Genomic DNA, 27,930 nt, shown 5'->3' with positions numbered 1-27,930 from the left:
TAAGTGTTAATCAGAACTTTAATTCTGTTAAACTACGTTCTGCTAAATCTTAATGATGTACTGAAATTAGATTGAGGTCCCAGGCATGCCACTGGGAGTTTTACATAGCGGATAAAGTGATGGCTTGGGTAACCACGACTGAATAAGCCACATGTGGCTGATTTTCACCCTGCCTTAAGATAGAAACCACACTTTGCAAACTACACTGGCACCCTGTGAGTATACAGTAAAATGACTGTTTCATTTTAGTTGTGCAAACTAGCTATGGTGGGGATAAACTCTGGCTTAATATGTACCCAGCCTGCTAACCATAATTAAAAAAAAAAAAAAACCTACCAATTCCAGGCAAGTTCATTCGGGTGCATTTACCCAGCCTACACTACAGGGTGGGTGCTAGGAAAAATAGGAAGCTCTCTGGGCTGCCTTGTCCTCCTGCAGGAGTACCCCGCTTCCAGTCCACGTCCGGCTTCTCCCCGCGCGGAGCCTGGGGACCGGGCTGGGGCCGGGGCGGGCGAGTGGGCGAGTGGGAGGCGCTCGGAGGCGGGACGGGGAGGCTCGCCCACAAAGGGACGGAGAGCGCGGGACACAAGCTGTGGGCGAAGGGCTTCGCGTGGCCAGCGAGGAGTGGGACCCTTGGCCAGGCGCACCCGGGGTTGCATCCGAGGCGCGGATTAACTGCAGGGGGGAGAATCGCCCAAGGCGCTCAGAGCTCCGGACCTCCTTGGCGAGAAAGTAAGTCGGGGGGACGCGGGCGGCGGCGAGAGGACTTGGGGTTCCCCGCCCGCAAATGCCAGGGTCGGGGGAAGAGGGGCAGCCCCCCTCGCCGCCCCCTTTCCAGGCTGATAGAGCGCCTGCAAGGGGAGGAAGGGAAGCAAAGGCGAATCTCCAGCGTGGCCGAGACGAAAGCTGCTCTTGGCAGAAGTTGGGAAGCGCCCCCGAAGGAGCGCAAGTGGGGCGTGGATGCCGAAGCTGGGAGGCGCAAGGTGGGGCTTTTCGGGAGCTGGGGAGGGGGAGACTTTCCCGGCCCTGGGGACCCGCGCCTGCCAGTAGCCTGGGGGAAGAAGGGGCGGCTGGGGTCGGTCCCAGGCAGTCCTCGGGGCCCTCTTAAAGAGGGTAGGAGGGGAGCGCCTATGGAGCCCATAGGGGAGACTTCGGGGGCGGAGGCTTTTGAAGTTCAGCCGGGTGAGGAGGGGGCGTGGAGCCATTCCCCCTGGCCTGCGTCGGACAGGAACTCCAGAGCTTCGGGGCACAGCTCCAGTCTTGCTTTGCAAAATTTGCTGCCTCTTTAACAAGGGCGGGCCGAGTACGAAACTCGAGAGACCTGCTTTTTGCCAGAAAAGGCTTGCCCGGTTGAACTCCTGCCTGCCTGCCTGCCTTTAGTCACGGGGTTGGGGGAGAGTGGAAAAGTTTGGGAGCTGCGCGACAGAAAGTGGTGGCGGCACGTGGAGGGGGGAGAGGTTTATGGAAAGCGCAGGGCGCGCCCCCGTCGGCTGCAATGTCCGGCTGGCTTTCCAAAACAACGGGGGCTTCTTCTGACGGATTCCTTAACATCGTTCCCCCGGCCCTGCATTCCGCACTTGACAAAGGGGGTCATTCGAGGCCACGCTGGGTTAGGCTAGGACTTCTCATATGATGTGGCATTTAAAAAAAAAGGCCACATAGCAACTTTAATGGAAGTTTGCCTTACCGAGTGTGCAGATGCCCCCCCCCCCCGTAGTCTGGATTAATATATTGAGCTAAACCATAAACCAAGGTTTACAAACCACTCTTACAAAAAACTCTGGTTCTAAATCAAGCGGTTTCTTGAAAGCGTCTGTCAGAAAGCTGAAAAAAACGTGTCTACAGACCGGTTCCGTGGAGAGAGGCTTTTCCGCGGACCGGAGTGGGCGTGGTTTTGTGTGGATGGGGCTTTGCTTGTTTGTGCGGACCAGTTGCTGGCATGCCACAGACCGGTACTTGTTCCACGGACCTGGGGTTGGGGACCCTTGCTCTACAGCCCAGTGAAGCTTGAATAAAATGGTTTCCAGTTCCTTTTTTTACCAGTGGAGAAATTGAAACAGGGAGATAAACGTTGGCTTGAAGCCACATATTGGCTGGATTCACAAAAACCTCTTAACCAGGTTTGGTAAAAACAGATGACTGCGATGCAAATGTGTTTGTAAGTTGAGGACTACCTCTATGGTGACAATCTTTTCCACACCTCTCCTCATTTACTAAAGGTTTTGGGGATACTTTCTTCAAGAGGTGGCTCTGGGTGCCAACTTGATTCGATTCTAATTGACCAAACTGCTCCTATTGGCTTCACTCTGTTAGCTTCATCGGTTGCAGTTGGACTGGAAAGTAAAAAAAAAAAAAAAATCTTCTTGAAACAGGCTTGGGCAAACCATTTCTATAAATCTACCCTGAAAGCAGTGTTGGGATTCAGCCGGTTCGCACCACTTTGGCAGAACCGGTAGCTAATTTTTTGTTGCCCAGACCCAGAATGGACTTCTGGAAGCGGCATCCACACAGAGAGCCAGTTGTTCACATATTTGAATCCCACCACCGCCCGAAAGCCATCACTTCTATGCCTGGCATCCAGATATTTCAATATTTTTTTTTTAATCCTAACACTGTGGGTTTGAAATGCCGTGAGCTTCTGCAGTGTTGTTGACACTCTGGATCCTTGAATGTGATTGTTTGTTCTGAACTTTCTACGTGCCTGGATTGGCCCCAGCTACTGTTTCTCCCTATGCCAAAAAGTGAATGGTGGATAAGAAAGAGGTTAAAGTGTTGTCCTCTAACTGGCCGTGTGTCTACTCTGTTGCTATGTGCCTCCTGCAGGAGGGCTGGTACTGAACCCCGGCGTCGCTTGGGGGCTGGATGTCACAGGGACTGAGAAGGGGGAATATTTATAACTCCAACATCTTGCCAGGTTTGATATATTTAGACAGCACGCTGGCCTATAAAAAATCAGATGCAGTGAGGCTCTAGAGCAGAGTTTCTAGCTACTGTATGCTTCCTTCAGAACTTTTCTTACCACCTCTTTCCATTCCAATAACTCACGAAGAAATAAAGTAAGGACCATGGGCCAACAAAGAGAGAAATCCATTCCTTGTCCCCCAAATTATTTGATTCTTTGGATCAAGTCTTTAAGAGAAAAAAAATATGGTTCAGCTTGGAAGCCAAGCAGGGTCAAGCTTAGTTAGGGTTTGACTGGGAGGATGCCAGAGAATTAGACAGTTGTTGGCTAGTCTGGGAGGTTCAAAGGCATCCGGGAAGAAGGAAACAGCAAAGGCTTTTTCATCTCATTGCCAAGGAAACTGCATGGACGCGTCCGTGAAATCACCAAGAGACAAGGAGAGTATAACTAGCATTACAAGTTAGCACTGCTTTGATTTTCAGAGAAGACCTGGGGGCCCTAAACTGCTCTTGGAAATTTAGTGATCAAAGTTGGCTTTCCATTTTTAAAAAATAGGTCAGGGAAGTCAAAGAAGCCGGGCACCAGCCTTCTGATCTCAATCCTTCCATTTCGGCCATCCTCAAGTGCCTAAAGACCTGCATCTCTTAGTTTTCCTGCTCTGTTTTCTATTCTGCACTCGATTCTTTGCAAAATGCCTGTGCGATGCTCACTTTCCACCTTCCTTCTTAACAGAGTAGAACAGTGATGGCGAACCTTTTAGAGACCGAGTGCTCAAAAACTGGCCCAGCCCCTGGTCCACCCCGCCTGCCCGCAGGGCCACTCACCACCTCCAGGACCTGCCACAGATTGCCAAGGTAGCCCAGCAGTGCCATGACGGCCATGGCATCTGGCCATGCCCCGCAGCATCAACTGTGCGCAATGGAGCGTGAGGGCAGAGTCTTGTCTACACTGCCTGGCTGCCATGTCCTTGGCTGTACTGCTCTGCGTGGGCCACACTTGGGGGTGACTCTCCTCCAGGGGGGCTGCTGGTGAGGGGGTCGCGGGGGGAAACAAGGCTGGGGCAACGGCATGTGTGCCCACAGAGAGGGCTCCGAGTGCCGCCTCTGGCACGCGTGCCATAGGTTCGCCACCACTGGAGTAGAACAACAGAATAACAGAGTTGGAAGGGACCTTGGAGGCCTTCTAATCCAACCCCCTGCTCAAGACCCTTTACCATTTCAGACAAATGGTTGTCCAACCTCTTCTTAAAAACCTCCAGTGTTGGAGCACCCACAACCTCTGGAGGCAGGTTGTTCCACTGGTTAATTGTTCTAACTGTCAGGAAATTTCTCCTTAGTTCTAAGTTGCTTTTCTCTTTGGTTAGTTTCCATCCATTGCTTCTTGTCCTGCCTTCAGGTGATTTGGAGAATAGTTTGCCCCTCTTCTTGATGGCAGCCCCTGAGATATTAGAACACTGTGATCATGTCCCCCCTCGTCCTTCTCTTCCTTAAACTAGACATAAACTAAACAATTCCTTGAACCATTCTTTGTATGTTTTAGCCTCCAGTGCCTTTTTCATCTTTGTTGCTCTTCTCTGCACTCTTTCGAGAGCAGTGTTTCTCAACCTTGACAATTTTAAGGTATGTGGACTTCAGCTCCCAGAATTCCACAGCCAGCAATGCTGGCTGTGGAATTCTGGGAGTTGAAGTCCACATGCCTTAAAATTGTCAAGGTTGAGAAACACTGTTCTAGAGTCTCAACATCTTCCTCCAAGCCTTCTCTTTCACAAAGATTGCTTATGCATGATCCTTTCTGACCTCAGTGGAAGTCAAGTCCAGATCTAGCCGTGCCTTCATGTTTATTTCTTCTCCTTGATCGCTCATTTTTCCTTTGTTGTCTCTCCCGCCCACTACCAAATGTGGATTGCAAATTCCTTCCTACATGTCCTTCTCTTAAATTGGCAAAGACTCCTGTGTGTTGATGGGACATAATTGAGATCTCACTTGTGGAGTACAAAACCTGAACTTGTGGCCAGGTTTTTAAAATTTTATTTTATTTTTTTTATCCCTTTATTATTATTAAAAATACCTCAAGCTGGTGAACATACCTATTACTCTTTCCTCTTACTGTTTTCTTCACAACAACAGGTGAGTTGGGCTGAGAAAGTGGGACTGGCCCAAAGTCACCAAGCTGGCTTTTGTGCCTAAGGCAGGATTGGAACTCACAGTCTCCTGGTTTTCTAGCCTAGTGCCTTAATCACTAAATCAGACTGATAGCCCATCATAACTCGATCCTCTTAAAACCAATTCCAGCTTGGTCCAGCAGATTTTATAGTGCATATTAACTTTCTCCCAAGTTGCTGCACTCCAGATGTGCTGGATTTCAGCTTCTACAATCCTAATTCAATACAGACAGGATTGGGGGAAGCTGTTGTATAACATCAGGATAATAAGGCTGGTTATTCACAGTTAATAATGGCTAAACTACACACCGGCTCTGTTCTCACAGGATACTTAATCAGGTCATTTACAAATCTGTAAGCTGCATCTGCAGGGCACCATAAACATGATTAGAGGGTTGTTTTGTTTTTTTTTGTGGTGGTGCAAATTCAGGCTGGTAGAAACCTGGAAAATGTGTAACTTAATAAACAGGCCAAGCATACTGTGTCCTTATAATCTTTGTGTTAAATTTCTGTACCCTTTTGTGCCATTCTGAGTAGTCAGGTTTCTCGGCTGCAAAGTTTTGGTTTGTTCCCGCAAATATGTGTTTCTTACGAAAGAGCCGCCTTGGCAGAGCACAGCAAGGAGGGTGGGCTATTTGCCCTCCCTTGGCTTGGATCCTGATCCAAACGGTCCCAACTTCTTCTTCTCCAAGCTGTAGTTGCCAGTGGTCAATTGATACCCTTTGGTGGCATCACCTCAGAGGCGGCATTTTTTTGCGGAAAATGCATTGCAGTGAATCCTTGGCACATGTGGGTGTTATATAATAGCAAAATCCATACAAGATGAATGGTAAATTGCAATTAGTTCCTTAGATCTCTTTGAAGCAAAAGATGGAAAATTCCTTCCTTCCTTCCTTCCTTCCTTCCTTCCTTCCTTCCTTCCTTCCTTCCTTCCCTCCCTCCCTCCCTCCCTCCCTCCCCCTTTCTCCAATGCTCACTTGCCTTTCTTTTCAGATATCACTCTATCAAGAGTGACCCCTCTAGATATGACCTCCAGCTAGTTAAAGACATGTCATATCTCTGAGGGATTAATTTCCAAGGCTGCATTACTGAGGTGGGTGGTGGTTGCATACATCAGCCCATCCCAATTCCTTCCTCCCCATTGCTTTCTTCCCCTTATTGCCTGTGTGTAGTTTGCTTGTTTTGTCCTTCACATGTTCTGTTAGCAGGCTTTACTCTGCCCCCCTCTCACATCTGTCCCAAAGCCAAGGCAGACAAATTTAGCTCGCTCTCTCTCTCTCTCTCTCTCTCTCTCTCTCTCTCTCTCTCTCTCTCTCTCTCTCTCTCTCTCTCTCTCTCTCTCTCTCTCTCTCTCTCTCTCTCCTAGACATTATAAGAGAGCTCAGTTAATCTATAGCAGTAAAAAATCAGGAGGAGTCTGGTAGCAACTTTTCAGACTAACTGATTTTATTAAAAAGTATAGGCTTTATCAAATTGACTATCATTAATAACTTTAGTCTGAAAAGAGGCTCCTAGACTCCTGCTGATATTTTATAGATCTAATAACTTACAGTAGATCCCAAAGATGCTTTTTCACAAGACAACTGGACTTTCTTGTTTTTCTTTGAAGACGTTTCACTTCTCATCCAAGAAGCTTCTTCAGCTCTGATAACTATGACCTGGGTGACTGAGAATCTCCATAGACACTGTAGATCAGTGGTTCTCAACCTGTGGGTCGGGACCCCATTTGGGGTCAAACGACCATTTCACGGGGGTCGCCAAACAAGGCTGTCCACCATTTTTTCCCCCTTTTCTTTGGCCACGCCCCTGGCACCCAGTGATGTATAAGTGGTTGGGGGTCACCACAACATGGGGAACTGTATTATGGGGTCGTGGCATTAGAAAGGTTGAGAACCACTGCTGTAGAACATTAAGAGTTTCTGAACTGATGTTGTTCTAACCTATTTAGGCTAGATAGTTCTGGTGTTTGGATGCAGTCTTCATACTAATGTGGTTTGGTGTTGTGGAGCACGTTATACAAGTCTGACCATTATGGCTTATTAGCGCCAACCTAGTTTTTCCAGAGCAACAATTATCCCAGTCTTTGCGAGATAAGTTGATGGGTGGTCTCACCACTCACCCACTCCAGAAATGAGTGAGAGCAGCATGAACCTTTGAATTAATTTCATGTACATTAACACTCCATTAGAATTAACAGAATGTCCATCCAGCCATGAGCTTAATTATTTCTCCCTTCTAGCACCTTAAAAAAAAAACTTTAAAAACATACAGAATATTTTGCAAACACAAATGTTTGAGGCTTCCTTAACAGTCCAGGATAAGGATTAAAATGACTCTTAAACTCTTCAGGCATTTTTTTTGCTCCAGCTGGAAGTTAGCAAGTCATTTGTCTCCTGGTTAAAATCTTCCCATTTCTGACCTCACGATGGGAGAAGAGAGGTGAACTGGATTCCAAAGGAAAATAGAATGTCGCATTTCTTTTTCCATCCAGTTTTAGAAGGAAAATAGTATCTTAACTCCGAGCAGGAGGCCCAGAGCTCCGAATACATAAGACAACTTCTTTTTGCACAGGGAAATATTAAGCCTGTTTTCTGTTTGTGGTGAAAAACCTTTCAGGCCACAAGTGAGCCAAAGGACGGGAGTGTTTCCATTTCCTTTCCTGTTGATTAGCAGTAGAAGCCAAGCCTGTTAGCCAAAAGGATGTTTACTGAAAAAACTGGCTTGCAGAGTGATACAGAATTGGGATAGGGAAAAGGGAGGGGAGACTTTGCATACCTGGACCGACCAACTTCCCTGTTTTTCTCTTGAAGGAAGTCGATAGATAAATCTTCCAGCAAAACTGATTCACACTCACACTGTTTAATAATTGCTATGTTTTAATTCTGTGCCTCTTGACTGGGACCCTGCAGTCTTTGGAGAGATACCTAGTGCATTATTCTTCTGTTGCTTTTGAACATTATAATAAAGCCACCTGAACAATTAAAGCAATGGATTTTTTTTCTAGTACAGGTAGTCCTGCTTAAAACAGTTCATTTAGTGCATGGGTGTCAAACTTGCCATGTGATGTGTCGCGACGTATCGCAACTTTTTTTGTATTGGGATGGGCGTGGCTTCAGGATGATGCAACTGGCCGGCCGGCCAGCAGTTTGACACCCCTGATTTAGTGACCGTTCAAAGTGATGTCATTGAAAAAAAGTGACTTATGACCATTTTTCACATTTACAACCGTTGCAGCATTCCCACGGTCAGGTGATCAAAATTCAGATGCTTGACAGCTGACTCATACTTATGATGGTTGCAGCATCCCAGGGTCACGTGATCCTCTTTTGTGACCTTTTGACACAGTCAATGGGGAAGCCAGATTCACTTAACGAACACTTTACTAACTTAACAAGTGCAGTGATTCACTTAACAATTGTGGGGGAAAAGGTCATAAAATGGGACAAAACTCAACAAATTTCTCTCTTAGCAATGGACTCAATTGATGTTGTAAGTTGAGGACTCCTTGTAAAGAGTAAGAAATGCGGAGGTTTCAGTGTACTTTTTTCCAGTTTGAGATCTAACTTAAGGTCAAGAAGAGTGGGTCTGAAGGGCAGGAGTCACGTTGCTCTGTGGGAAAAGTTTATACAGTTGCTTTGTATTTTTGGTTGAATTTAAAAATATATTTGCTGGTAAATATAATGTTTTTAAAAAGCCTGAGAAACAGAGTTGGTTCTTTCCTTTTAAAATGTTTCTTTCTCTCTTTTTTTTTTCCCTTTGCTGGGAACTCAGTTTTATAAGGAGAAGTTTCAGTTCAGAGCCCAAATACAATATTTCTGTTTGTGGGGTTGTCATTTGGTGGAATAGCCTCCCTCTGCAAATGCGACATTGCAACTCCAGTTGTCTCTGACCACCAGGGTTACACTATTTTATTATGGTTGTGGTTAACTCAGGGAATATGTTGCAACTTTGTTTTTTTGTTTTTTTTACAAATCTCTCTTGTTTTCCATCAAAGCCCCCCAGACTATTCTATAATGCCCTGGGTACTTGCCAGCTCAGCTTGTGAAGTTGGGTTGCTTTTTATTTCAACAATGCTGATTCCACCATCCCCCTCCCCATATGTCCTGACTAAGCATGGTCTGTAGGCATTTGCACTCTGGAAATTGCCTGGTGAGCAACAGCTGGCAGAAGGGTAGCTGGTTGCGACATCCCTGAGCACCGAGAGACAGGTTACCGTCTGCAAACATTGCAGAAAATTTTCAGCACTGCAAACATTTCACTGCCATAGTAACTGGCCTTTGTCCTCCCTCCCTCCAGGGCCAGCTGGGTCATTTCAGAATGTGAACTAGTGGGCCCAGCACCAGCTGTTCCAAGCTTGCTTTGCTCCCCTCTGTTTCCTTTCCACCTGGCTGTTCTGCTCTCCCCCCCCCCCTTCTCCATGCAGAATGCCTTCCTCTCCAGCTGTTCCAGGGGCTACTGTCTCAGTCTCCGCCTTCTGCCAGATCCTGCTCATTTTTTCTTCAAAAATACACTATGTTCAATTGGGTATATCTAGTTTCTTGAAGAGAAGGACGAGGGGGGACGTGATAGCAGTGTTCCAATATCTCAGGGGCTGCCATGTAGAAGAGGGGCTCAAGCTATTCTCCAAAGCACCTGAAGGCAGGGCAACGGATGGAAACTAACCAAGGAGAGAAGCAACCTAGAACTAAGGAGAAACTTCCTGACAGTTAGAACAATTAATCAGTAGAACAACCTGCCTCCAGAAGCGGTGAATGCTCCAACACTGGAAGTTTTTAAGAAGAGACTAGACAGCCATTTGTCTGAAATGGTATAGGGCAGTGGTTCTCAACCTTTTTAATGCCGCGACCCCCAACCGGTCGTAAGTCGAGGACTACTCAACTGGTGCAGCACCGTTTGCAGAATGGGACTTTTGGCGGGCTCAGCAGGGCAGAGACAGCCTGGACAATTCCTATTGGCTTTTGAAAGCCAATAGAATTAGACTCTATTCAAGAGAGTCTATTCTATTGGCTTTCAAAAGCCAATAGAGTAAAAGGGAGTAGCACAGCTAAGGAAAAGGGGGAAAAAATGGCAGACTGCGTTGTTTGGCGACCCCCGTGAAATGATCGTTCGACCCCAAATGGGGTCCCGACCCACAGGTTGAGAACCACTGGTATAGAGTTTCCTGCCTGAGCAGGGGGTTGGACTAGATGACCTCCAAGGTCCCTTCCAACTTTATTATTATTATTATTAGTTTAGATAGCTATGGCTTTATTTGCTCCTTTGCAGACTCCCCTTTTTTAAAATCCCAAAAGCTCCCCCCTCTAATTTTACTTTCGCTGATTTATTTTGATGTTTTGATTGTTGCTGTTGACAGCTGCAGTTGAGACTTGGGACTTGGCAAAGCTCTTGGGTTGAGCAGGAGATCTAAGAGGTCCCAGCACCCCATGATGTGTTTTCTGGTACTGATAGTGCAGTGATTTGGGGAGAGTTATCTGTTGGGTTTGGGGTGATTGCTTCAGCTGAGAAGCGATGCTAAAGGCCCAGAAACTTATCAAGACAGAAAAATCATAATCCTGTAATAATCCTAGATTTGTAACTGTAATTACAATCTGGAATTACAATCGTCATTGCAATCATAAATGAAGGCATTATGTGACCTGACTGGATTATTCAACATTTTTTTATTCATTAAATTTTCTCCAATGGGTGTTTTTTTTTTTGCTGGAAACTGGAAGTAAATGCCAGAAGCAGACAAAAAATAGCTTAAATGATTATCATGTGACAGTGGGATGCTGCAAATGGCTTTAAAGTTAAACCGATTGCCAAATGCTCAATATGTGATCATACGATTGGTGTGTGTGTGTATGTTTGTGCTTGTCATAACATAAAAAATGGGTCATAGATAGCTTTTGGAGGTTTATTTAGTTGACTGTTATAAGTCAAGGACAACCTTATTGATTGCAGTTGTTGGGAATGTGCCAGAAAAGAGCCAGTTTGCATGAGTTTGAATGCATAGAGGCAGTATGGTCTAGTGGTTAAGGCAGGGGTCTTCAGATTTGGCCCTTTTATGACTTCTGGATTTCAACTCCCAGAATTCCTCAGCCAGGCACACTGGCTGAGGACTTCTGGGAGTTGAAGCCCAAAAGTCATAAAAGGGCCAAGTTTGAAGACCCCTGTAGTTCAGCAACCCCTGGAAGGCCACAGGCCTCCCATCCAGCCATAAGGGCTGAACAATTTGCTATCTCCAGAGTGGGAACCCAGATTTCCCAGAAAACAACAAAAAGCACAGAATATGGAGCACTGCATGCTCCAACTCAACCCCATCCAGGAACCTGACTGTCCTTTTTGTATTTTATCTCCCCTCAACTTGTAGACATGTGGATCCTTCTTCCTCTTTGTGGGGTCTTCATAGCAAGCTCAACCGCAGGTAAGGTCAAGTCTGGTCTTCAAGGACTTACGACAGAAAGTAAGAAGGCCGCCCTTTAGAAACAAATGTATATGCACAAACAGATATATCCCACTGTATCCTGCCTAGCACAAAAACTGAAACATAAAGATGCCATAATCTGAATCCTGGATTGGCTGGGTTTTTCTAAATCCATTTTCTACAACTTCATACTTTCTAGAGGTTAAGATATGAAGGTCGTCCTTTACCAAAGTGTCCACTTTAAATGTTTATGGAGATTCTTAGTCATCCAGGTCATAGTTATCCCAAAGATGCTTTTTCACGAGGCAATTGGACTTTCTTGTTTTTTGTTGAAGACATTTTGCTTCTCATTCAAGAAACTTCTTCCGCTCTGACTCCTCACCATCCAGTCAGAGCGGAAGAAGCTTCTTGGATGAGAAGTGAAACATCTTCAACGAAAAACAAGAAAGTACAGTTGCCTCGTGAAAAAGCATCTTTGGGATCCCCACTTTATAAGATGCATATCATATTCTGAAAGTTCTAGGTAACACCCATTGCCTGCCTTCCTGTGCTTTTGAATTGTTGGGTGTCCACTCCTCCCCCAGTACAACTCCTGGTGACACAAAAATAACCAAATTGTGTCTTGTGATACCGTGAGACAAACCCTGACCTTTTGTACTTGAGTCCAGACATTGGATGCTGATATGGAAGTCACATGGTTTGAGTTGCAAAGCGCAGTGATCCCCCAGCTGCCCATGGACCCCCCCACAACCCCTTATTCATAGATAACCTGTCTGGCTAGTGTTTTGAGAATTGCAGTTCAAAACTCTTACCAAGTGCAAGCTTGTAGAATATTGATCTGATCTTTAAGGGCAGACAAGATATTTTTTTCCATCAGTCAATTTAACCTTATATCCTGAAAAATCTTGCCCACCTTTGGGGTTAGTATTATTTATTACCTGTATAATATTAATGATGGCGAATGAGTTGGTGGCATTAAAAGTGAGTTTCTGTCTCCCCATGGAGAAATGATGGTTATAATTTTGAAAGTTCAGTTTTATCCCCATACAATTAATAATAAATTGTAAAAAATACACAGACTGAATGGCTAGGATTACACATCATGCTAAACCGTGGTTTGCTTAGGTCAGTGATGACGAACCTTTTAGAGACTGAGTGCCCAAAACCTGCCCCCGCCTGCCCCCCAGCCCGTCTGCTTCGCCCCCTGCCCTGCCCACAAGGCCACCCACCGCCTTCACAGCCTGCCGCAGATCACCCAGGTGGCCCAGCAGTGCCATGGCAGCCACGCCCTCTGCCCGTGTCCCACAGCATCATCTGCGCGCGATGGGCTGCGAGGGCGGAGTCTTGTCCCCACTGCCCAGCTGCCATGTCCTTGGCTGTGCTGCTTTGTATGGGCCGTGTCCAGGGGCTACTCTCCTCCAGGAGGGCTGCTGGTGAGGAGGGGTCTGCAGGGGAGGCAGGGCTGGGGCAACGGTGCATGTGCCCACAGAGAGTGCTCTGAGTGCCGCCTCTGGCACGCGTGCCATAGGTTTTCCACCACTGGTTTAGGTTATAATTGCGATGCATTACAGACCTGTAGTGCACAATCTATCCAAGCCAATGTATTCAGCTTTGTCAACTTTTAAACGTCAATTCCCAGGATTCTCTGCTAACATGACTGTGGTAAGAATTCTGGGAACTGAAAAGCACACATCTAGAACTAATGGAAAAGAATACCTGTAGCTCAAGGTTGAACTGTTAATAATAATAATAAAGCTGGAAGGGACCTTGGAGGTCATCTAGTCCAAACCCCTGCTCAGGCAGGAAACCCTATACCATTTCAGACAAATGGCTGTGGAGTCCTCGGTGCTGGCTGAGCTGGGTTGTTCGTTTGCAGACATTTTGTTACCCAATTAGGCAACATCTTCAGTTTAGAAGCTGACAAAGTTGAAAAATCCAGTGCTAATCCAATCACTCAATTATGATTTAGATCAGTGGTTCTCAACCTTTCTAATGCCGCGACCCCATAATACAGTTCCCCATGTTGTGGTGACCCCCAACCACTTATACATCACCGAGTGCCAGGGGCGTGGCCAAAGAAAAGGGGGAAAAATGGCGGACAGCCTTTTTTGGCGACCCGCGTGAAATGGTCGTTCGACCCCAAATGGGGTCCCGACCCACAGGTTGAGAACCACTGATTTAGATCAATGAGTTAAATCCAGTCACTGAGCCAAACTTGTACATTAAAATGATGCTGTGAGTTAAAACCGGGTTATCCAGAATTAGTTGTATCCCAGCTATCATATGAGGAGTTGAACAGAGCTACTATTCAATAAAGCAAGCATGAGATCTTGTTTAAAGCATTTATTTATTTACAGCAGCTGACTTCAGTACTGCTTTTGATGCCCCTTAGCTAGAACAGAGGGGGAGAACTCCACGTGCCCACCGCCTTTCTCTACTCTTCAATGGCGAGACATTTGTTTCTGATGAATAAGTCAGTAGAACACATGAAAAGGCAATTTACGTGGATGCAGCACCTGTTATCCGGCTTAGAAACAGTTGAAAAGCAAAATGTCTTAAGAACAGTGATCAGTTGTCAAATAATAAAATATATTAGCCCACAGAGTGTTCAGGAGGAAAAAGTATATACAGAAACGAAAGGATCTGAGATAGCAAGATCAGCTTTTGAAAATAAATAGGAAATGAATACAGGTAGTCCTTGATTTATAACCACAATTCAGCCCAAAATCGCCACTGCTAAGCAAGATGGTTGTTAAGTGGGTTTGCCCCATTTTGCGACCCTTCTTGTCACAGTTGTTAAGTGAATCATTACAGTTGCAAAGTGAAGCATTTGGTTGCTAAGCAAATCTGGCTTTGCCCATTGACTTTGCTTGTCTGAAGCCAGTGGGAAGGTTACAAATGGTGAATCACGTGACCCTGGGACAAGTACATGCCAGGGGCCAAGCACCGGAATTTTAATCACATGACCATGGGGATGCTGCGACGGTTGCAAGTGTGAAAACTGGCCAGGAGTTCCTTTTTTCAGTGCCATGTTAACTTTGAACAGCTACTAAACAAAGGGCAGTAAGTTGAAAGGCTGGCTGGGGAATTCTGGCAGTTGAAGTCCACATAACTTAAAGTTGCCATGGTTGGAAAACACTCAGTAGTGGATTCAAATATGCGAACAGCCAGTTCTCTGTATGGATGCTGCTTGCGGAAGTCCATTCTGGGCCTGGGCAACAAAAAATTAGCTACCGGTTCTGCCGAAGTGGAGCAAACCGGCTGAATCCCACCACTGGAAACACTGTTTTAAATGGGGAGGCACGCAACACCAATTCTGCCAGACAGGGAGTAGGAGAAGGTGAATAATATAATAATTGGATGGATTTGTGTAAAATGGCTTCAGTTCTTATTGTAGTTGTCCATGGTGGAAGCCTTAGCGATTGAACATATGTGCTGCTGAGTTTCAAGGGAGCTAAAACAAATAACCTGCTTATGCTTTTTTTTTCTAATTAAGATTAGAAAAGCAGATAAGATAAGGTAACCTTTATTGTCATTTTTTACTAGTTATCTTATCTATTTTTCCAATTCTGATAACAGCTCCCTCACCTTAACTGGTTGGGGAGCATAGTTAAGGCTGTCTCTGGGTTGTTGTTTTTTATAATCCATCTCCTGCTCTTTGTTCACCTTTCAGAGTCCCCCAAGGATCAGCCTCCCGACCCCTTCGAATATGGTAAGTTAATCATTACTGAAAGCATGTCTGGGCCTTGGGAGTCAATGCAAATTGCTGCAACTGGCAGAGTAACTACCCTAGGAACAAAACACAGGAAAAAGAAAAGCCCGGAAGGATTCCCCTGTTTTTATTTAATTTGGAAACAGGCAAATATTCTGAGGATCACAACAATGCTTTGGAAGGATCGTTAACTCTTTTTTTTCAGGCTTTCTTTGGAAAACTCCCACCTGACTTCTGCTTAAAAGCCAGGATTAGATCTTTGGATGCAAGACACTGGTGAAGCAGGCACAGCAGCGCCTGCGTTTTCTGCGTCTCACAAGAAAAGTACATCTTTCTTCCCTTGTCCTGACCACTTTCTACAGAGGGATGATCGAGAGCATCCTGTCCTATTGCTTTATTGCAGTGTTTCCCAAACTTGACAATTTTAAGGCATGAGGACTTCAACTCCCAGAATTCCACAGCCAGCAACGCTGGCTGTGGAATTCTGGGAGTTGAAGTCCTCATGCCTTAAAATTGTCAAGTTTGGGAAACACTGCTTTACTGTCTAGTTTGGAAGCATTACTGCTTCCGAAAGGAAGGCGGTGCAGAGAGTGGTGAGGATGGCAGAAGAGATTATTGGTAGTTCATTTCTTTCTATCCAGGACTTGGCAGATAAGCGAATCTTGAGCAAGGTCCATAGGATTATCAGGGATGCTACATCCTCTTCATAACCTGTTTTCCTTGTTATCTTCTGGGAGGAGGGGGCTTTGCGGTATCCAAAGCAGAACGTCCAGATTCAGTCCCCTTTTATGTGTGTGTATGGGTAGATATATACTTTCTTTTGAGAGCAGGCAACAGAATTTCATTTTTAATGTGTGCCAGTGTGCTCACAGCAAAAAAATGACAATAAAGGTTCTCTTAATCTTAAAATGTAAGGAAATGCCTTTGAATTCTTTTGCCTTCTTGCTTTGGGAAGCTAATAGGGCAACAATGCAGAGGAAAATAAGTGGGAAAAGACATCCACAATAATTTGCTGATTTGGAACTGAAGTAGAACACGTCTAGAATCCATTTTTATTTATTTTTTATTTATCCCGCCTTTGTTACTTTATAAATAACCCAAGGCAGAGAACATACCTGATATTCCTTCCTCCTCCTATTTTTCACACGGGACTGCACCGAGCTGTCTGTCATGCTTAAGGTGGAACTAGAATTTTCAGTTTCCTGGTGATTGGCCAAAGTCACCCAACCAGCTTTCATGCTGAAGATGGGACTAGAACTCTCAATCTCCTGGTGATTGGTGCAAAGTCATCCAGCTTTCATGCCTAAGGCAGAACTAGAACTCACAGTCTCTTGGTTTCTAGGCCAGCACCTTAACCACTACACCATGCTGGTTCTCCATTTGTAGATAGTCACAACATAATAAAACCATGGTAACACACGTGCTCGACTTTGTCTCCATGGTGCTATCTTCCTCTTGTCTCCGTCCATGAGGGAGGTGGCTTATAGCATCCTTGACTATTAGACAGTAACCAAAGAGAGCATTAAGAAGCATAAAGTCTGATTGTGGCCTTGAAAAGTCAGAACCCTCTTAAGCACACCAATGGTACCCATTTTGCCCTCAAAATAGATGGAGACCTAACCCTGTGAATTTGCCCCCCCAATGGGATTTCCCCATGTATTTTACCAGAAATATAGATAGAGCTGTCTCAAAAACATATTGATGGAACTACTAATCCAGGGGTCTTCAAACTTGGCAACTTTAAGACTTGTGGACTTCAACTCCCAGAATTCTGGGAGTTGAAGTCCACAAGTCTTAAAGTTGCCAAGTTTGAAGACCCCTGTACTAATCATTGGGCTGGCTGAGGAATTCTGGGAGTTGAAGTCCACAAGTCTTAAAGTTGCCAAATTTGAAGACCCCTGTACTAATCCATTGGTGATATCCAGTTTACTCTCTGAATTCATGGAGACCTAACCCTAACCCTAAGGCTTAAGGGTTGGGCAATAAAGCAGGCAGGAGAGGAATCAGTGATGGAGATAAAATAATTTTCTGCTGGTCCAGGGAGGGGTGGAAAGCACTCTATCTCTTCAGTGGTTTAAGGCCTATAGAAATAGGGTTTCTTGTTTTAATTCCAAGCTACTTTCTATTCCTTGCCTGACAAACCCATTTTTTTCCCACCACACCAGATTACTATTCGTTGAGAGTTGGAGGCTTGGTGTTTGCAGTTGTCCTGTTTCTGCTGGGCATCCTCATTATCCTTAGTGAGTAACTACCATCCCGTGGTTGCCCAGGAAGGGGGCTTAGTGGGTTGGGGTCAGAACACCCTTGAACTATACCGAGTGTGTTCATGCATTATGATCTGACTTCTCTCTTGTGTATGAACCCAACTACTGCATTGTGGGATTCAAGACTTATACCTTTCAAATAAAATTGTCCAGAATAGTATAGGACAGTGGTGGTGAACCTATGGCATGCGTGCCGGAGGTGGCACTCAAAGCCCTCACTGTGGGCACATGGGCTGCCATTGCCAGCAGTTTGCGCAGGTCCATTAAGCCACCACTACCCGGAGCGGCAGCCCCACCCAGCCCAAAGGAGGCAAAGCAGCCAGCTAGCAAGCTCGAGTAGAGGTGGTAGAGCACACCCACACCCAGCAAGGCGAAGGCCACCTCAAGCAGGAAAAGCCGGATCCCTATTAGTGCCATGCCCCCCCCCCGTCCCAACTAGGATTGTGTGCTTCCCCTCATCTAGGCTGGGCCTCCTGCCCACCGCCCCACCTGCCAGAGACCCCCTGGATCTCCCCCAACCCTGCCCGGCCCCCACAGGCATTCCCCCCCCCCCATGAGCAACATCAAGGTGGCCATGCCCACCCCAGCCACGCCCACCCAGTCTGCTGTGACAACTGGAGCCATGCCCACCCAGTGGGCTATGCCCCCATACCCCTCCCCCCCCCGAGGGCACCACACTTTGTGATAAATAAGTGGGTTTTGAGTTGTGGTTTGGGCACTCGGTCTCTAAAAGGTTCGCCATCAATGGTATAGGATCTTTTGCTTGAGCAGAGGGTTGGACTAGAAGACCTCCAAGGTCCCTTCCAACTCTGTTATTCTGTTAAATAGTCCTTCTCACCCAAAAAACCCCCCTCATCCCTGTTCAGTTTCTTTTGAGGTCCTTGCTCAACTCTTCTTCCTTTCTTCCTCTCCTAGGCCGGCGCTGTCGCTGCAAGTTTAACCAGCAGCAAAGGTAATAAGCCTCTCCTAAGGCTAATTTGGGGGGGGGGGGGAAATGTGGAACAGTGGTTATCTGAGTTGTTTTCAATAGACAAAGAGGGACAGTATGAAAAAAAGGGGGGACAAATAGCGTCACGTAGTTTTGCATGTTTTGCGATGTGGTTCAAATATCTTAATTATTTGGAGACCGTTGAAGTACCCTGCTTCTTCTTTATTCTCTTTTATTTCCATTTTCTTTTATCTCCCTGCTGGGGAAGAATCTGGCCAGCACAATGATTCATTCTCTGAATTAGTACATCTGCTGATAATTGCTTTCTTTCTGGGATGCGGGGATTGGAAGCAGGGAGAGACAGGGCATTAGAAGGTTAAGTTGTAAGCATGATGTCGATAATTACCCAATAAATGAGCTTTTAATTTTGACCCTTGTAGAAATATTCAAATTATACACATAAAATGGAGATTTGGAAGCTGTGGGGTGTTAGCAGCTAATAAGAGTTCTGAAAATTGGGAAGGAAAGAATACCACAGATTGTTTAAAGGCTGAGGATTGATTAATCAACTCCCTAGCTAACTTCCGTTGTTATCTAAACTATCGAATCGACAACAGCCTTCTCACATCTGACACCCTTCAGAAGTGCCGGCACTGTAGTTGCGGATATTTGGAGGGCACGCTTGATGGCTGACTCATATTTATGACGGTTGCAGTGTCCCTGGGTCATGTGACTCCCTTTTGCGACTTTCTGACGAGCAAAGTCAATGGGGAAGCCAGGTTCACTTAACAACCATGTTACTAACTTAACAGCTATGGTGATTCACTTAACAAATGTGACAAGAAAGGTCGCAAAAAGGGGGCAAAACTCACTTATGTCTCACTTAGCAACAAAAATTTGGGGCTCAATTGTGGTCGTACGTTGAGGTCTATCTGTAATCAGTTTCACATCTTCTCCTTTGCCTCCTCACCACTTCCTCTCTCTTTGGTATCCTCACCTTGGTACTGAGATCATTAGCAAGAAAGGAGTTAATGTTTGAATCTCCATTCATTGGGAAGAAGGGACTACAAGGAACTAAGCTTGTACACATTGGGGAATATACATTGTAAGCAATGCAGCAGCCCCAAGTGTTCTATGCAAACAGTTGGATATATTCCCCATTGTGTCCTGATTTACTCTCTTGTAATCCCTTGTTCTCCAATCTCTTCACTCTGCGCGGGGGGTGGGATAATAGGTCAAGCACAGGAAAATCTGTACTGACTGTAATAGTGATTGTGTGACTTGAGGACTGTGAAGGTTGTAAATACAGTCATAAAATTATTTTTAGCACTGTCATAACTTTAAATGGTTCCTGAATGAGGCAATTGGTAAATTAGGACTACATGTATTTAATAGGACTTCTTTTGCTGGCAGCACATGGCATGAGTACCAGAAGGGGTTGGCCATTTTTACAGTTCTCCAGTCGATGTTTCTCTTGTATGAATGAAGCACACAAACAACATGGTGCTAGGAGGAAGGGAAGGCAAGAATTCCCACTGCAGCATTTTTACTGATGTGTGCTGCACCCATTTGCGCATTCAGATTCGACCTTATAGTTTATCATTACCTTTACTATGCTGAATTGTTATTCCTTTTGGATGTCAGCAGGGGGCGCTGTAGCATAGGTTTTATACAGAAAACTTTCTATCCATGTGCAGTCCTACAACCGCTTATACATGCATAGGTGACATCATACCAAATCCGCCTGCATTGATACTCAGCCGCTCTTTTCAGCCAGAACAATTCCCAGCACGTTGCATTCTGATGAATTATCAAGGCAAGATTTTTTCAGCCTTACTGTGGAAAAAATGCATGGCACAAAAGAATAAAGCGCAAGACAGGAAAAATAAAGAACTCAATGTGCCAGTTTCTAATGTTACAAGGTTCTTCTGGGGATTGTTTGTAAGGGGCCAAATTTGATAGTGCAACCGTTTACAACTGGGGTTGTCCAAGCTTGGCAAGACTTAATAATAATAATGATGATGATGATGATGATGATGATGATGATGATGATGATGATAAAGTTGGAAGGGACCTTGGAGGTTCTAGATTGTTTCTCTCCTTGATTAGTTTCCATCCGTTGCTTCTTGTCCTGCCTTCAGCTGCTTTGGAGAATAGCTTGACTGCCTCTTTTTTGTGGCAGCCCCTGAGATATTGGAAGACTGCTATCAAGTCCCCCCTCATCCTTCTCTTCGTTAAACTAGACATTCCCAACTCCAGCACTTGTGGATTTCAACTCCTAGAATTACTCATGCTGGCTGGGGAATTCTGGGAGTTGAAGTCCACAAGTCTTAAAGTTGCCAAGTTTGGACACCCCTAGTTTTACAATCAGCTAAAATAGTTCCTTAAAAGGAAAGCAAATTGTAAAGATGAGAGCTGCAGAGCTTGAAGGGATTTGGGGTGTACGTAATACAATGCAAGGTAACCCTCTGAACCTGTTCTGCATGCAAACAGTTTTCACTGGCAGGTATGAGGATAATTCAAGAGGTGGAGACCCAATGTGATGGTTTTGTTTTGTCCCCAGGACTGGAGAACCGGTCGAAGAGGAAGGAACTCTGCGGAGCTCAATCCGGCGTAAGAGCCAATCTGTGGCCATATACACTCTCTGTTCCTCTATTTTTCTTGGGGAGAACTTTTTCTGGGCCAGGGAACTTTTTAAAAATTATATGTAAACTGAGCTTGCTTTTATACCATCATATCCTGCCATTAAGTTTGATAATATGTAAGAAAATCTATGATCTCTTAGAAGTCCTTGAAAAGGCTGATTCATTTGTGCAGTGTGCAGACTTCAAATTAGGGGTTCCTTTGGGACAGCACAGAACCAGGCAGTGACAATTATGAAACTTCTACAGCAGGGCTTTTCAACCGGTGGTACACATACCACTTGTGGTACTTTGCCACATGGCAGGTGGTACGTGATTGCTAGCCAAGTGTAGAAGGGGAGGGGAATGAGCCAAAGCGAGCCAAGCCTGAGGGAGAGGCAGCTGCAGCTGCAGAACTGTCTGGGCTTGGCAGAAGACCCAGGAGCTGGCAGGGCTCCAGCTGATTGGCGCTTCCGGAAGCAGCTCGGAACTGGAGGTGAACTGAAGAAAAAGGGGGGAAGAGAGGAAAGGCTATAAAAGAACGTGGTTTGGGTGGGGGAAAAAGACATCAGGAAAGGTTTAACCCCTTTAAACAAATGTAATTAGTTTTACCCCCTTTAATTGAGTCTGTCTGTGGCTTTTAGAAAGTTTTCTTTGAAGGTAAACAGGCTTAATTTAAAGCTAAAGCTTTTTGCAATTGCCGGAGCCTTTCAGTCAAGAATTGCAACATTGTGACATGTGACACGCCTGAGGCAGCTTAAAAAGAAAAAAAACCCCGAGTTTGTGTTTCTTTATTTTCTTTCTTTGCACTTGATTCCTGTGTCTTTAAGGCAATGGTTCTCAACCTGTGGGTTGGGACCCCATTTGGGGTCGAACGACCATTTCACGGGGGTTGCCAAATAATGCAGTCTGCCATTTTTTTCCCCTTTTCCTTAGCTGTGCTACTCCCTTTTATTCTATTGGCCTTTGAAAGCCAATAGAATAGACTCTCTTGAATAGAGTCTAATTCTATTGGCTTTCAAAAGCCAATAAGAATTGTCCAGGCTGTCTCTGCCCTGCTGAGCCCGCCAAAAGTCCGCCAAAAGTCCGCCAAAAGCCCGCCAAAAGTCCCATTCTGCAAACGGTAGTCCTCAACTTATGACCGGTTGAGTAGTCCTTGACTTACGACCGGTTGGGGGTCGTGGCATTAAAAAGGTTGAGAACCACTGCTTTAAGGGTACAGGGAAGGGATTGGAAAAGCTCAGAAGGGCCAACCAGCTAGCGCAGGAGTCTACAAACTTAGCAACTTTAAGACCTGTGGACTTCAACTCCCAGAATTCCTCAACTAGCCAAGAGGGCTGAGGAATTCTGGGAGTTGAAGTCCACAAATCATAAAAGTGCCAAGTTTGAATTCATCATACATTTGTCAGTGCAAAGGGAAAGTGATTCAGCAAAGGAACAGCCACAGAAGAAATTAAAACTGGTTCTTTTTTTCTACAGTTTGTAATATTTTATTAGATTATAGAATAAAACACAAAAGCAAATAGTAGGACACAGTGGGGAGGAAAAGGGGGGGGGAGCAAGGGGGAGAAGGGAAAAAGAACATACTTCCTCTGTTGCAGTAGAAGGAAGTATTAACATTGAACCTCAACTTTTTACTTTCCCATAATATTATAAACTAGCCATTTCTATAACAACAAAAGAATCTAATCAGTAAAACCCAAATTCCCCCTCCCCTTTTTGACACCTTGCTAAGCACTGGTGGTACTCAAATATTGTCATGTCCTAAAAGTGGTACAATCTGTGAAAAGGTTGAAAAACCCTGGTCTAGAGGTGGTGAAATGGTTGCCTATTTATATATGTTGCCAATTTATATTTGCTGCATCTAGCATTCTGAACCAAGATGGTCTTTAAAGCTGTCTGGGTATATAATGCCTCAGACACCGGAGGAAACGGACTATCCTAGCTTAAGGTGTGTTTGCTGACGGAGAGAGAATAAATCGCTTCAGGAAAAGGCCTTTTAAAAACTCAGACTTTTTTTTGTCTGTTTGTTTTTTTTGAATTCCCACTAGGTTTATCCACAAGGATGAGATAGAAGACATTGGAACTGGTGAGTTGCTTGCAGATTAAATGAAAAAATGACCCTTGTGATCTAACCTCAGTTTGATTTTTGTCTCTCTTGTGGTTTTACCATCCGTTGTCGTCTTTGCGGCTTTGTGCAAAATGCAACATTTAGTTCCCTTTTCTTCCCTTTTTCTTCTGTGAGATCCAAGTGGTCTTGAGAACAAAGGACTTGTTTGTGTAGATACTATATTGATCTAAAAGGAAAGCTAGTTTTGTTTGTTATATCGTAAATAACTCATTTGTTAAAAAAAGGAAGGGCACCTTGCTTTCTTGAAAACATGACATTGGAGGCAGGCAAGACAGTTTTTTCCTCCCTGTCTAAACTTCCTATTTTGGGGTAGAAGTGATTGGCTTGTCTTTAATTTTCAGGGTTATCTTCTTTTGGGCCTCTGAGGTAAGTGTGCCATTTGATGACCTCAGCAATAATCAAGCAGAAATTAAGCATGCAGTGGAGTTGAAGGTCCAAACCTCAGTTCACACAATCGTGCCAAGGGTATTAATCATGGAAAACCAGGATCTCACTGCAACGATTCTCCTTTCAAAACTGGATGAGGAATTGTACAAAAGGATCCATGTGAGAGGTGAAGAACAGAGCCATCTTCTACAAAGTGGACAACAGGCTCTCAAAGGCCCCATCTGGAATCACCTTTTTCAGCTGCAAACTGCCAAACTTCAAACTGTGTGTGCGCAAATGCGAACCTGTCCAAGTGACATTCAATTTGTTCCACGAAGGTCATCCTGGGATGTAAAATGGAGGCTCCAATCTATGATCCAGCCAGTGGAGACTGGTAAAATAAATAAAAGCAGTCTCAATATGGATTACAGCGCTAAGCTGTCCATTGTTCCCTGTCTGAAGCGATTAATTGTCAGTGAGCCAAGATCAAAGCAATATAGGACCAGGAATTTAAGATGTATCAAGCAAAAGGACCGGCAGCTGAGCTATCTGATGTTTTGAATAAATCTGGAAAACAAGTGACTTGGGGATAACTCCAACAGCAAGATGGCATTCATAACCATGATAAATTTATTGGTGCGATTCAAATACCTGAACAACCGGTTTTCTGCATGGATGCAGGCCTGGGCTTCCGAGTTCTAGAACAGACTTCCGGAAGTGGCATCCATGCACTTCCGGCAGGCCGTTCTAGGCCTGGGAGGCTTCCTCCAGGCCTCCCAGGCCTAGAACAGACTTCCAGAAGCAGTGTGCATTCCGCCAGTTCTCCAAACTCAACAACATTTAGTTACCGGTTCTACCGAACAGCCTGGCTGTAACTGGGAGTCTCTTCACAACTCATTTGAGGTCCTCAGCTTCTTTTTTTATTTGAATGTCAACTTCCTCTGATGTGCCTCACTTCTTTCCTTTTCTCCCTTTCTCCTAGGTAGCTGCATCCGTTATTTTCCTGGATCTGGAGCACCCCCTCTTTTGTTCCGCTTGGCCTTGGTCCTCCCAACCCCATTGCTTGCCACAACTCCAGTGAATTCCAGAACTGGTTGCCTCTGGGATCATCCCAACCCAAGCAAGCCCCACCAAGGCCTTCTCCTTCTGTTTTGGCTTGCTGTTTGAAGTCCACTGCCTCTCCGAGAGGGAGGGCAGCCTTCTAACCATTGGCCTTCAACCAAGTTCTAGTGACCATGTGGGATTCTAACTCATGAGCTCAGCTCAAGCTGCTTTACAGTAGAGCCCTGTCTGAGCCCTTCTCTTTTAAAAAGTTCTCCTTGGGCTTCTGGAAATAAAAGTCCCTTGAGTCAAGCTTCTTCTCCTGGTAGCTGCATCCGTGCAGTTCTTTCGGCAGCTTTAGAGAAGTGGTTTGCTGTCGCTTGTGGCTCAAGTTTTTCAATCTAGTATATTCTCCTCAGTTTCACAGATGGTTCCTCCCTGTTCAGAACTAACCATGATTGTTACCACGAGATCAATTTGGGGCTCCCACCAAAGCAATAGTTCTAAAAACAATGAATAGTGAGAGATCCTGATTTTTTCCTTATCACCAAAGAAAAGCACACATGAGCTTCATCCAGCATAAGGTGCTATTTCATTGGTGTTTTCTATTGTTAATAATTGTGCCATTTGAGATGGCACAGCCAATCTGAATTGTATTCATAGAAGGGGACAAGCCTGGGAGGGATAGACAACTTCCCCAAACCATGCTTTTCCCTCTGTGTCTTTCCTGTGGATGGATGGATGATTGGTGAATTGATCATAAATGTGCAAAGAAATGGAGGTAGGATTGAAATCTGTGTTCATTAGCAAGGGTTTTTTTTAGCCATAGTTCTATTAGTTCTGAAAACAGGATTTTAGGGTGCACAGTTGGCTTTTAAAAGTAGGAAGGAGAATTTGCCCGCTGAGGATGATAAGAGTTTGGTGGTTCTCCCCATTTCAAGAGGGTAATCTTATCAGTTTGTTCTGACAACCCAACCATTGGGCAAAGAGGTAGATGTTATTCTAGCTTCCCTATACAAGTATGGGAGAAGACAAGGAGTGGAAATGGAAGCGGAAAGGAATGGAAAGAGCAAATGGGAAAGAAGACAAGGAGGACATTAGGATTACCTTCCCAAGATACCTTGATTATTAGTTTCCAGCCCAGCATGACCAAATGCATTCAATGAATGCCAGGAGAAGGAGGTCTATAGCAGAGTTTCTTGATCTTAAACACACGTTTAAGATGTGTGGACTTCAACTCCCGGAGTTCCCCAGCTAGCATGATGGCTGAGGAATTCTGGGAGTTGAAGTCCATGTATCTTAAAATTGCCAAGGCTGAGAAACATGGGGCTACAGGAATGGGGAAGCTAATTGGAAGTACAAGAACTTCAGTATTGGATTTATTTAATAAGCTACCAAGACCTTCAGGAACTAGTGGAGTAGAAGATGCTAGGCCTGAAATAAATTTAATATTCCCTTAGGTCAACTTGTGAATGGGTAGCCAACAAAAACAAATCTCTGGATATCCACAGAATCTTTTGAAGCCAGTATTGTCTGCAGCCCACCCTCTCAGACCATTAGTTGTTTTTCCCATTTTCTGCTGCTAGAGAGTTACCCTGCAATCTTCTGCAGATCCTTTCTTGCAGGATGTGATCTCATCAACAGATTCACCCAGCTAATGAGCCCTAGATGAACTTTGCAATATAACAAGTTGAAAAAGCTTTTTTTTTTTCTTTTTGGTAGAAATTTGCTGAGGAGCAACTTCCCTCTTTTTTTCCTGTGGCCAGTTGAGGACAACAGTGTTTCCCACTGAGGGGAAATGAAAAGGCTATTTGGGAATTGAAGTCCACAAGTCTTAAAAGTGCCAAGTTTGAAGATTCCTGGATTATAGGGACTTTGTCTTGTTAGAAATAAGCAGCATTATTAAGGAAAATTAACTGCTACAAGGGTCAGCTTGAGGGTGGAAAGAATGTGACCTTCACTTTGGGGGATGGGTGTTCTGTTCCTGCCTTTTTTCAGCCATGCATTTGGTCCTGCTGGCTAAGAATTATTACATTTGGAAGGCCAACCAAACTGGAGCTATCACACTGGGGGAGGCTGAGGGATGCTGCCCATGTACGCATTTGTGTGTTGCATGTGTGGGAAAGCCAATCTGGCCCATGAAGGCCCTACCTTGATTATGGTACCCAGGCAGGTATTTGCTTTCTGTCTTACGAAACGGTGACACCTCCTCTGACTTTAGTGGGTGGAGCTTCAGAGAAAGGGTGGAGTTTCAAAGAGCCCCAAGCCCTGATATCACTGATACCAAGGGTACCTGTAGGACAGGGCTCTTCAAACTTGGCCCTTTTATGACTTGTGGACTTCCACTCCCAGATTCCTCAGCCAGGCAGTTGAAGTCCACAAGTCATAAAAGGGCCAAGTTTGAAGACCCTTGCTTTTGGAACATGCTGGTGATATCATGATGCATTGCAAAAGAGGTGGGGTTTGGGTTATGCTGCTTTGATTCTTCCCCCCCCCCCACAGTAGAGATGCTACTGTAACATGCAAAAACTAACCAAGCACAGTTGGCTGCATTAAGTCAGGTGAGGAAATTTCAGACCCCAGCCTGAAAAAGGGTTTTAGTAGAGCTATGCAAAGAAATCTGGCCAGCTTTTTAAAATTCCCTTCTCAGCTTGCAATCCACTCCAGTCAAGAAGGCAGCTAATCAGTGACGATAGCTCCAACCCCAGGAGATTTCTGCCTGTGACGTGGACTCAAGTCTTCTACCTTTTCTAAATCTGGCTAGGTTTAATTGAACAATGATGATGGGCGTGGAGTGAAAGGTTGAATGACTCCCCTAGGAATCCTTGTTGATATTAAGCAGGGGTCTTCAAACTTGGCCCTTTTATGACTTGTGGACTTCAACTCCCAGAATTCCTCAGCCAGGCATGCTGGCTGGGGAATTCTGGGAGTTGAAGTCCACAAGTCATAAAAGGGCCAAGTTTGAAGACCCCTGATATTAAGTCTTGGATCAGTGTTTCTCAACCTTGGCTGCTTGAGGATGTATAGACTTCAAGTCCCAGAATTACCTGGCTGGGGAATTCTAGGAGTTGAAGTCCACACATCTCCAAGCGGCCAAGGTTGAAGAAACTCTGTCACAGATTTTTCCCATGGTCAGTTTGGCTTTTCTCCAGCAGAGGACGGCAGCAACTAACATTCTCCTTGCAAAATCCAGCGGGCTCAAGACTGTCTATATAACCATGTCTGACTATAACCATGTCTGCAGAAGTCCTGCTACTTCCATTAATATCTTCCATACAAAAAAAAAAGCTTTTCTTGAATCCAGCCTCATGGTTTATATGTTTATACATTTAATCCTTGCAGCAAGTGCCTTTTGTAAGCTGAAAATGCTATGTAGCAGGCTGATTTTGATCCTGTAT

At 45.0% G+C, this 27,930-nt stretch overlaps 1 protein-coding gene across 1 annotated transcript; it reads left to right on the top strand.

The window, feature by feature from the left end:
* Positions 1-538: 538 nt before the first annotated feature.
* LOC120300071 (phospholemman-like) lies at positions 539-25,924 on the top strand. Its single transcript, XM_039325593.1, has 8 exons — positions 539-732; positions 11,416-11,469; positions 15,143-15,181; positions 17,347-17,421; positions 18,361-18,397; positions 20,937-20,986; positions 23,046-23,083; positions 24,474-25,924. Exons 2-7 carry the CDS (start codon positions 11,418-11,420, stop codon positions 23,066-23,068), a joined length of 276 nt encoding a protein of 91 aa, XP_039181527.1. The 5' UTR covers positions 539-732; positions 11,416-11,417; the 3' UTR covers positions 23,069-23,083; positions 24,474-25,924.
* Positions 25,925-27,930: the final 2,006 nt, after the last annotated feature.

Source organism: Crotalus tigris, unplaced genomic scaffold (genome assembly GCF_016545835.1).
Source record: "Crotalus tigris isolate CLP2741 ecotype Arizona unplaced genomic scaffold, ASM1654583v1 scf7180000024338.4412243, whole genome shotgun sequence".
In the NCBI taxonomy this organism is placed as follows: Eukaryota; Metazoa; Chordata; class Lepidosauria; order Squamata; family Viperidae; genus Crotalus; species Crotalus tigris.
This window is presented reverse-complemented; position numbering and strand designations above follow the sequence as displayed.

What these genes read in the sequence shown, in the direction of transcription:
- LOC120300071 (XM_039325593.1), top strand. Translation starts at nt 11,418, where the DNA reads ATGTGGATCCTTCTTCCTCTTTGTGGGGTCTTCATAGCAAGCTCAACC. An exon ending in TCCCGACCCCTTCGAATATG is followed by an intron (nt 15,182 to 17,346) that starts GTAAGTTAATCA and finishes CCACCACACCAG; the next exon opens with ATTACTATTCGTTGAGAGTT. An exon ending in TCTGCGGAGCTCAATCCGGC is followed by an intron (nt 20,987 to 23,045) that starts GTAAGAGCCAAT and finishes AATTCCCACTAG; the next exon opens with GTTTATCCACAAGGATGAGA.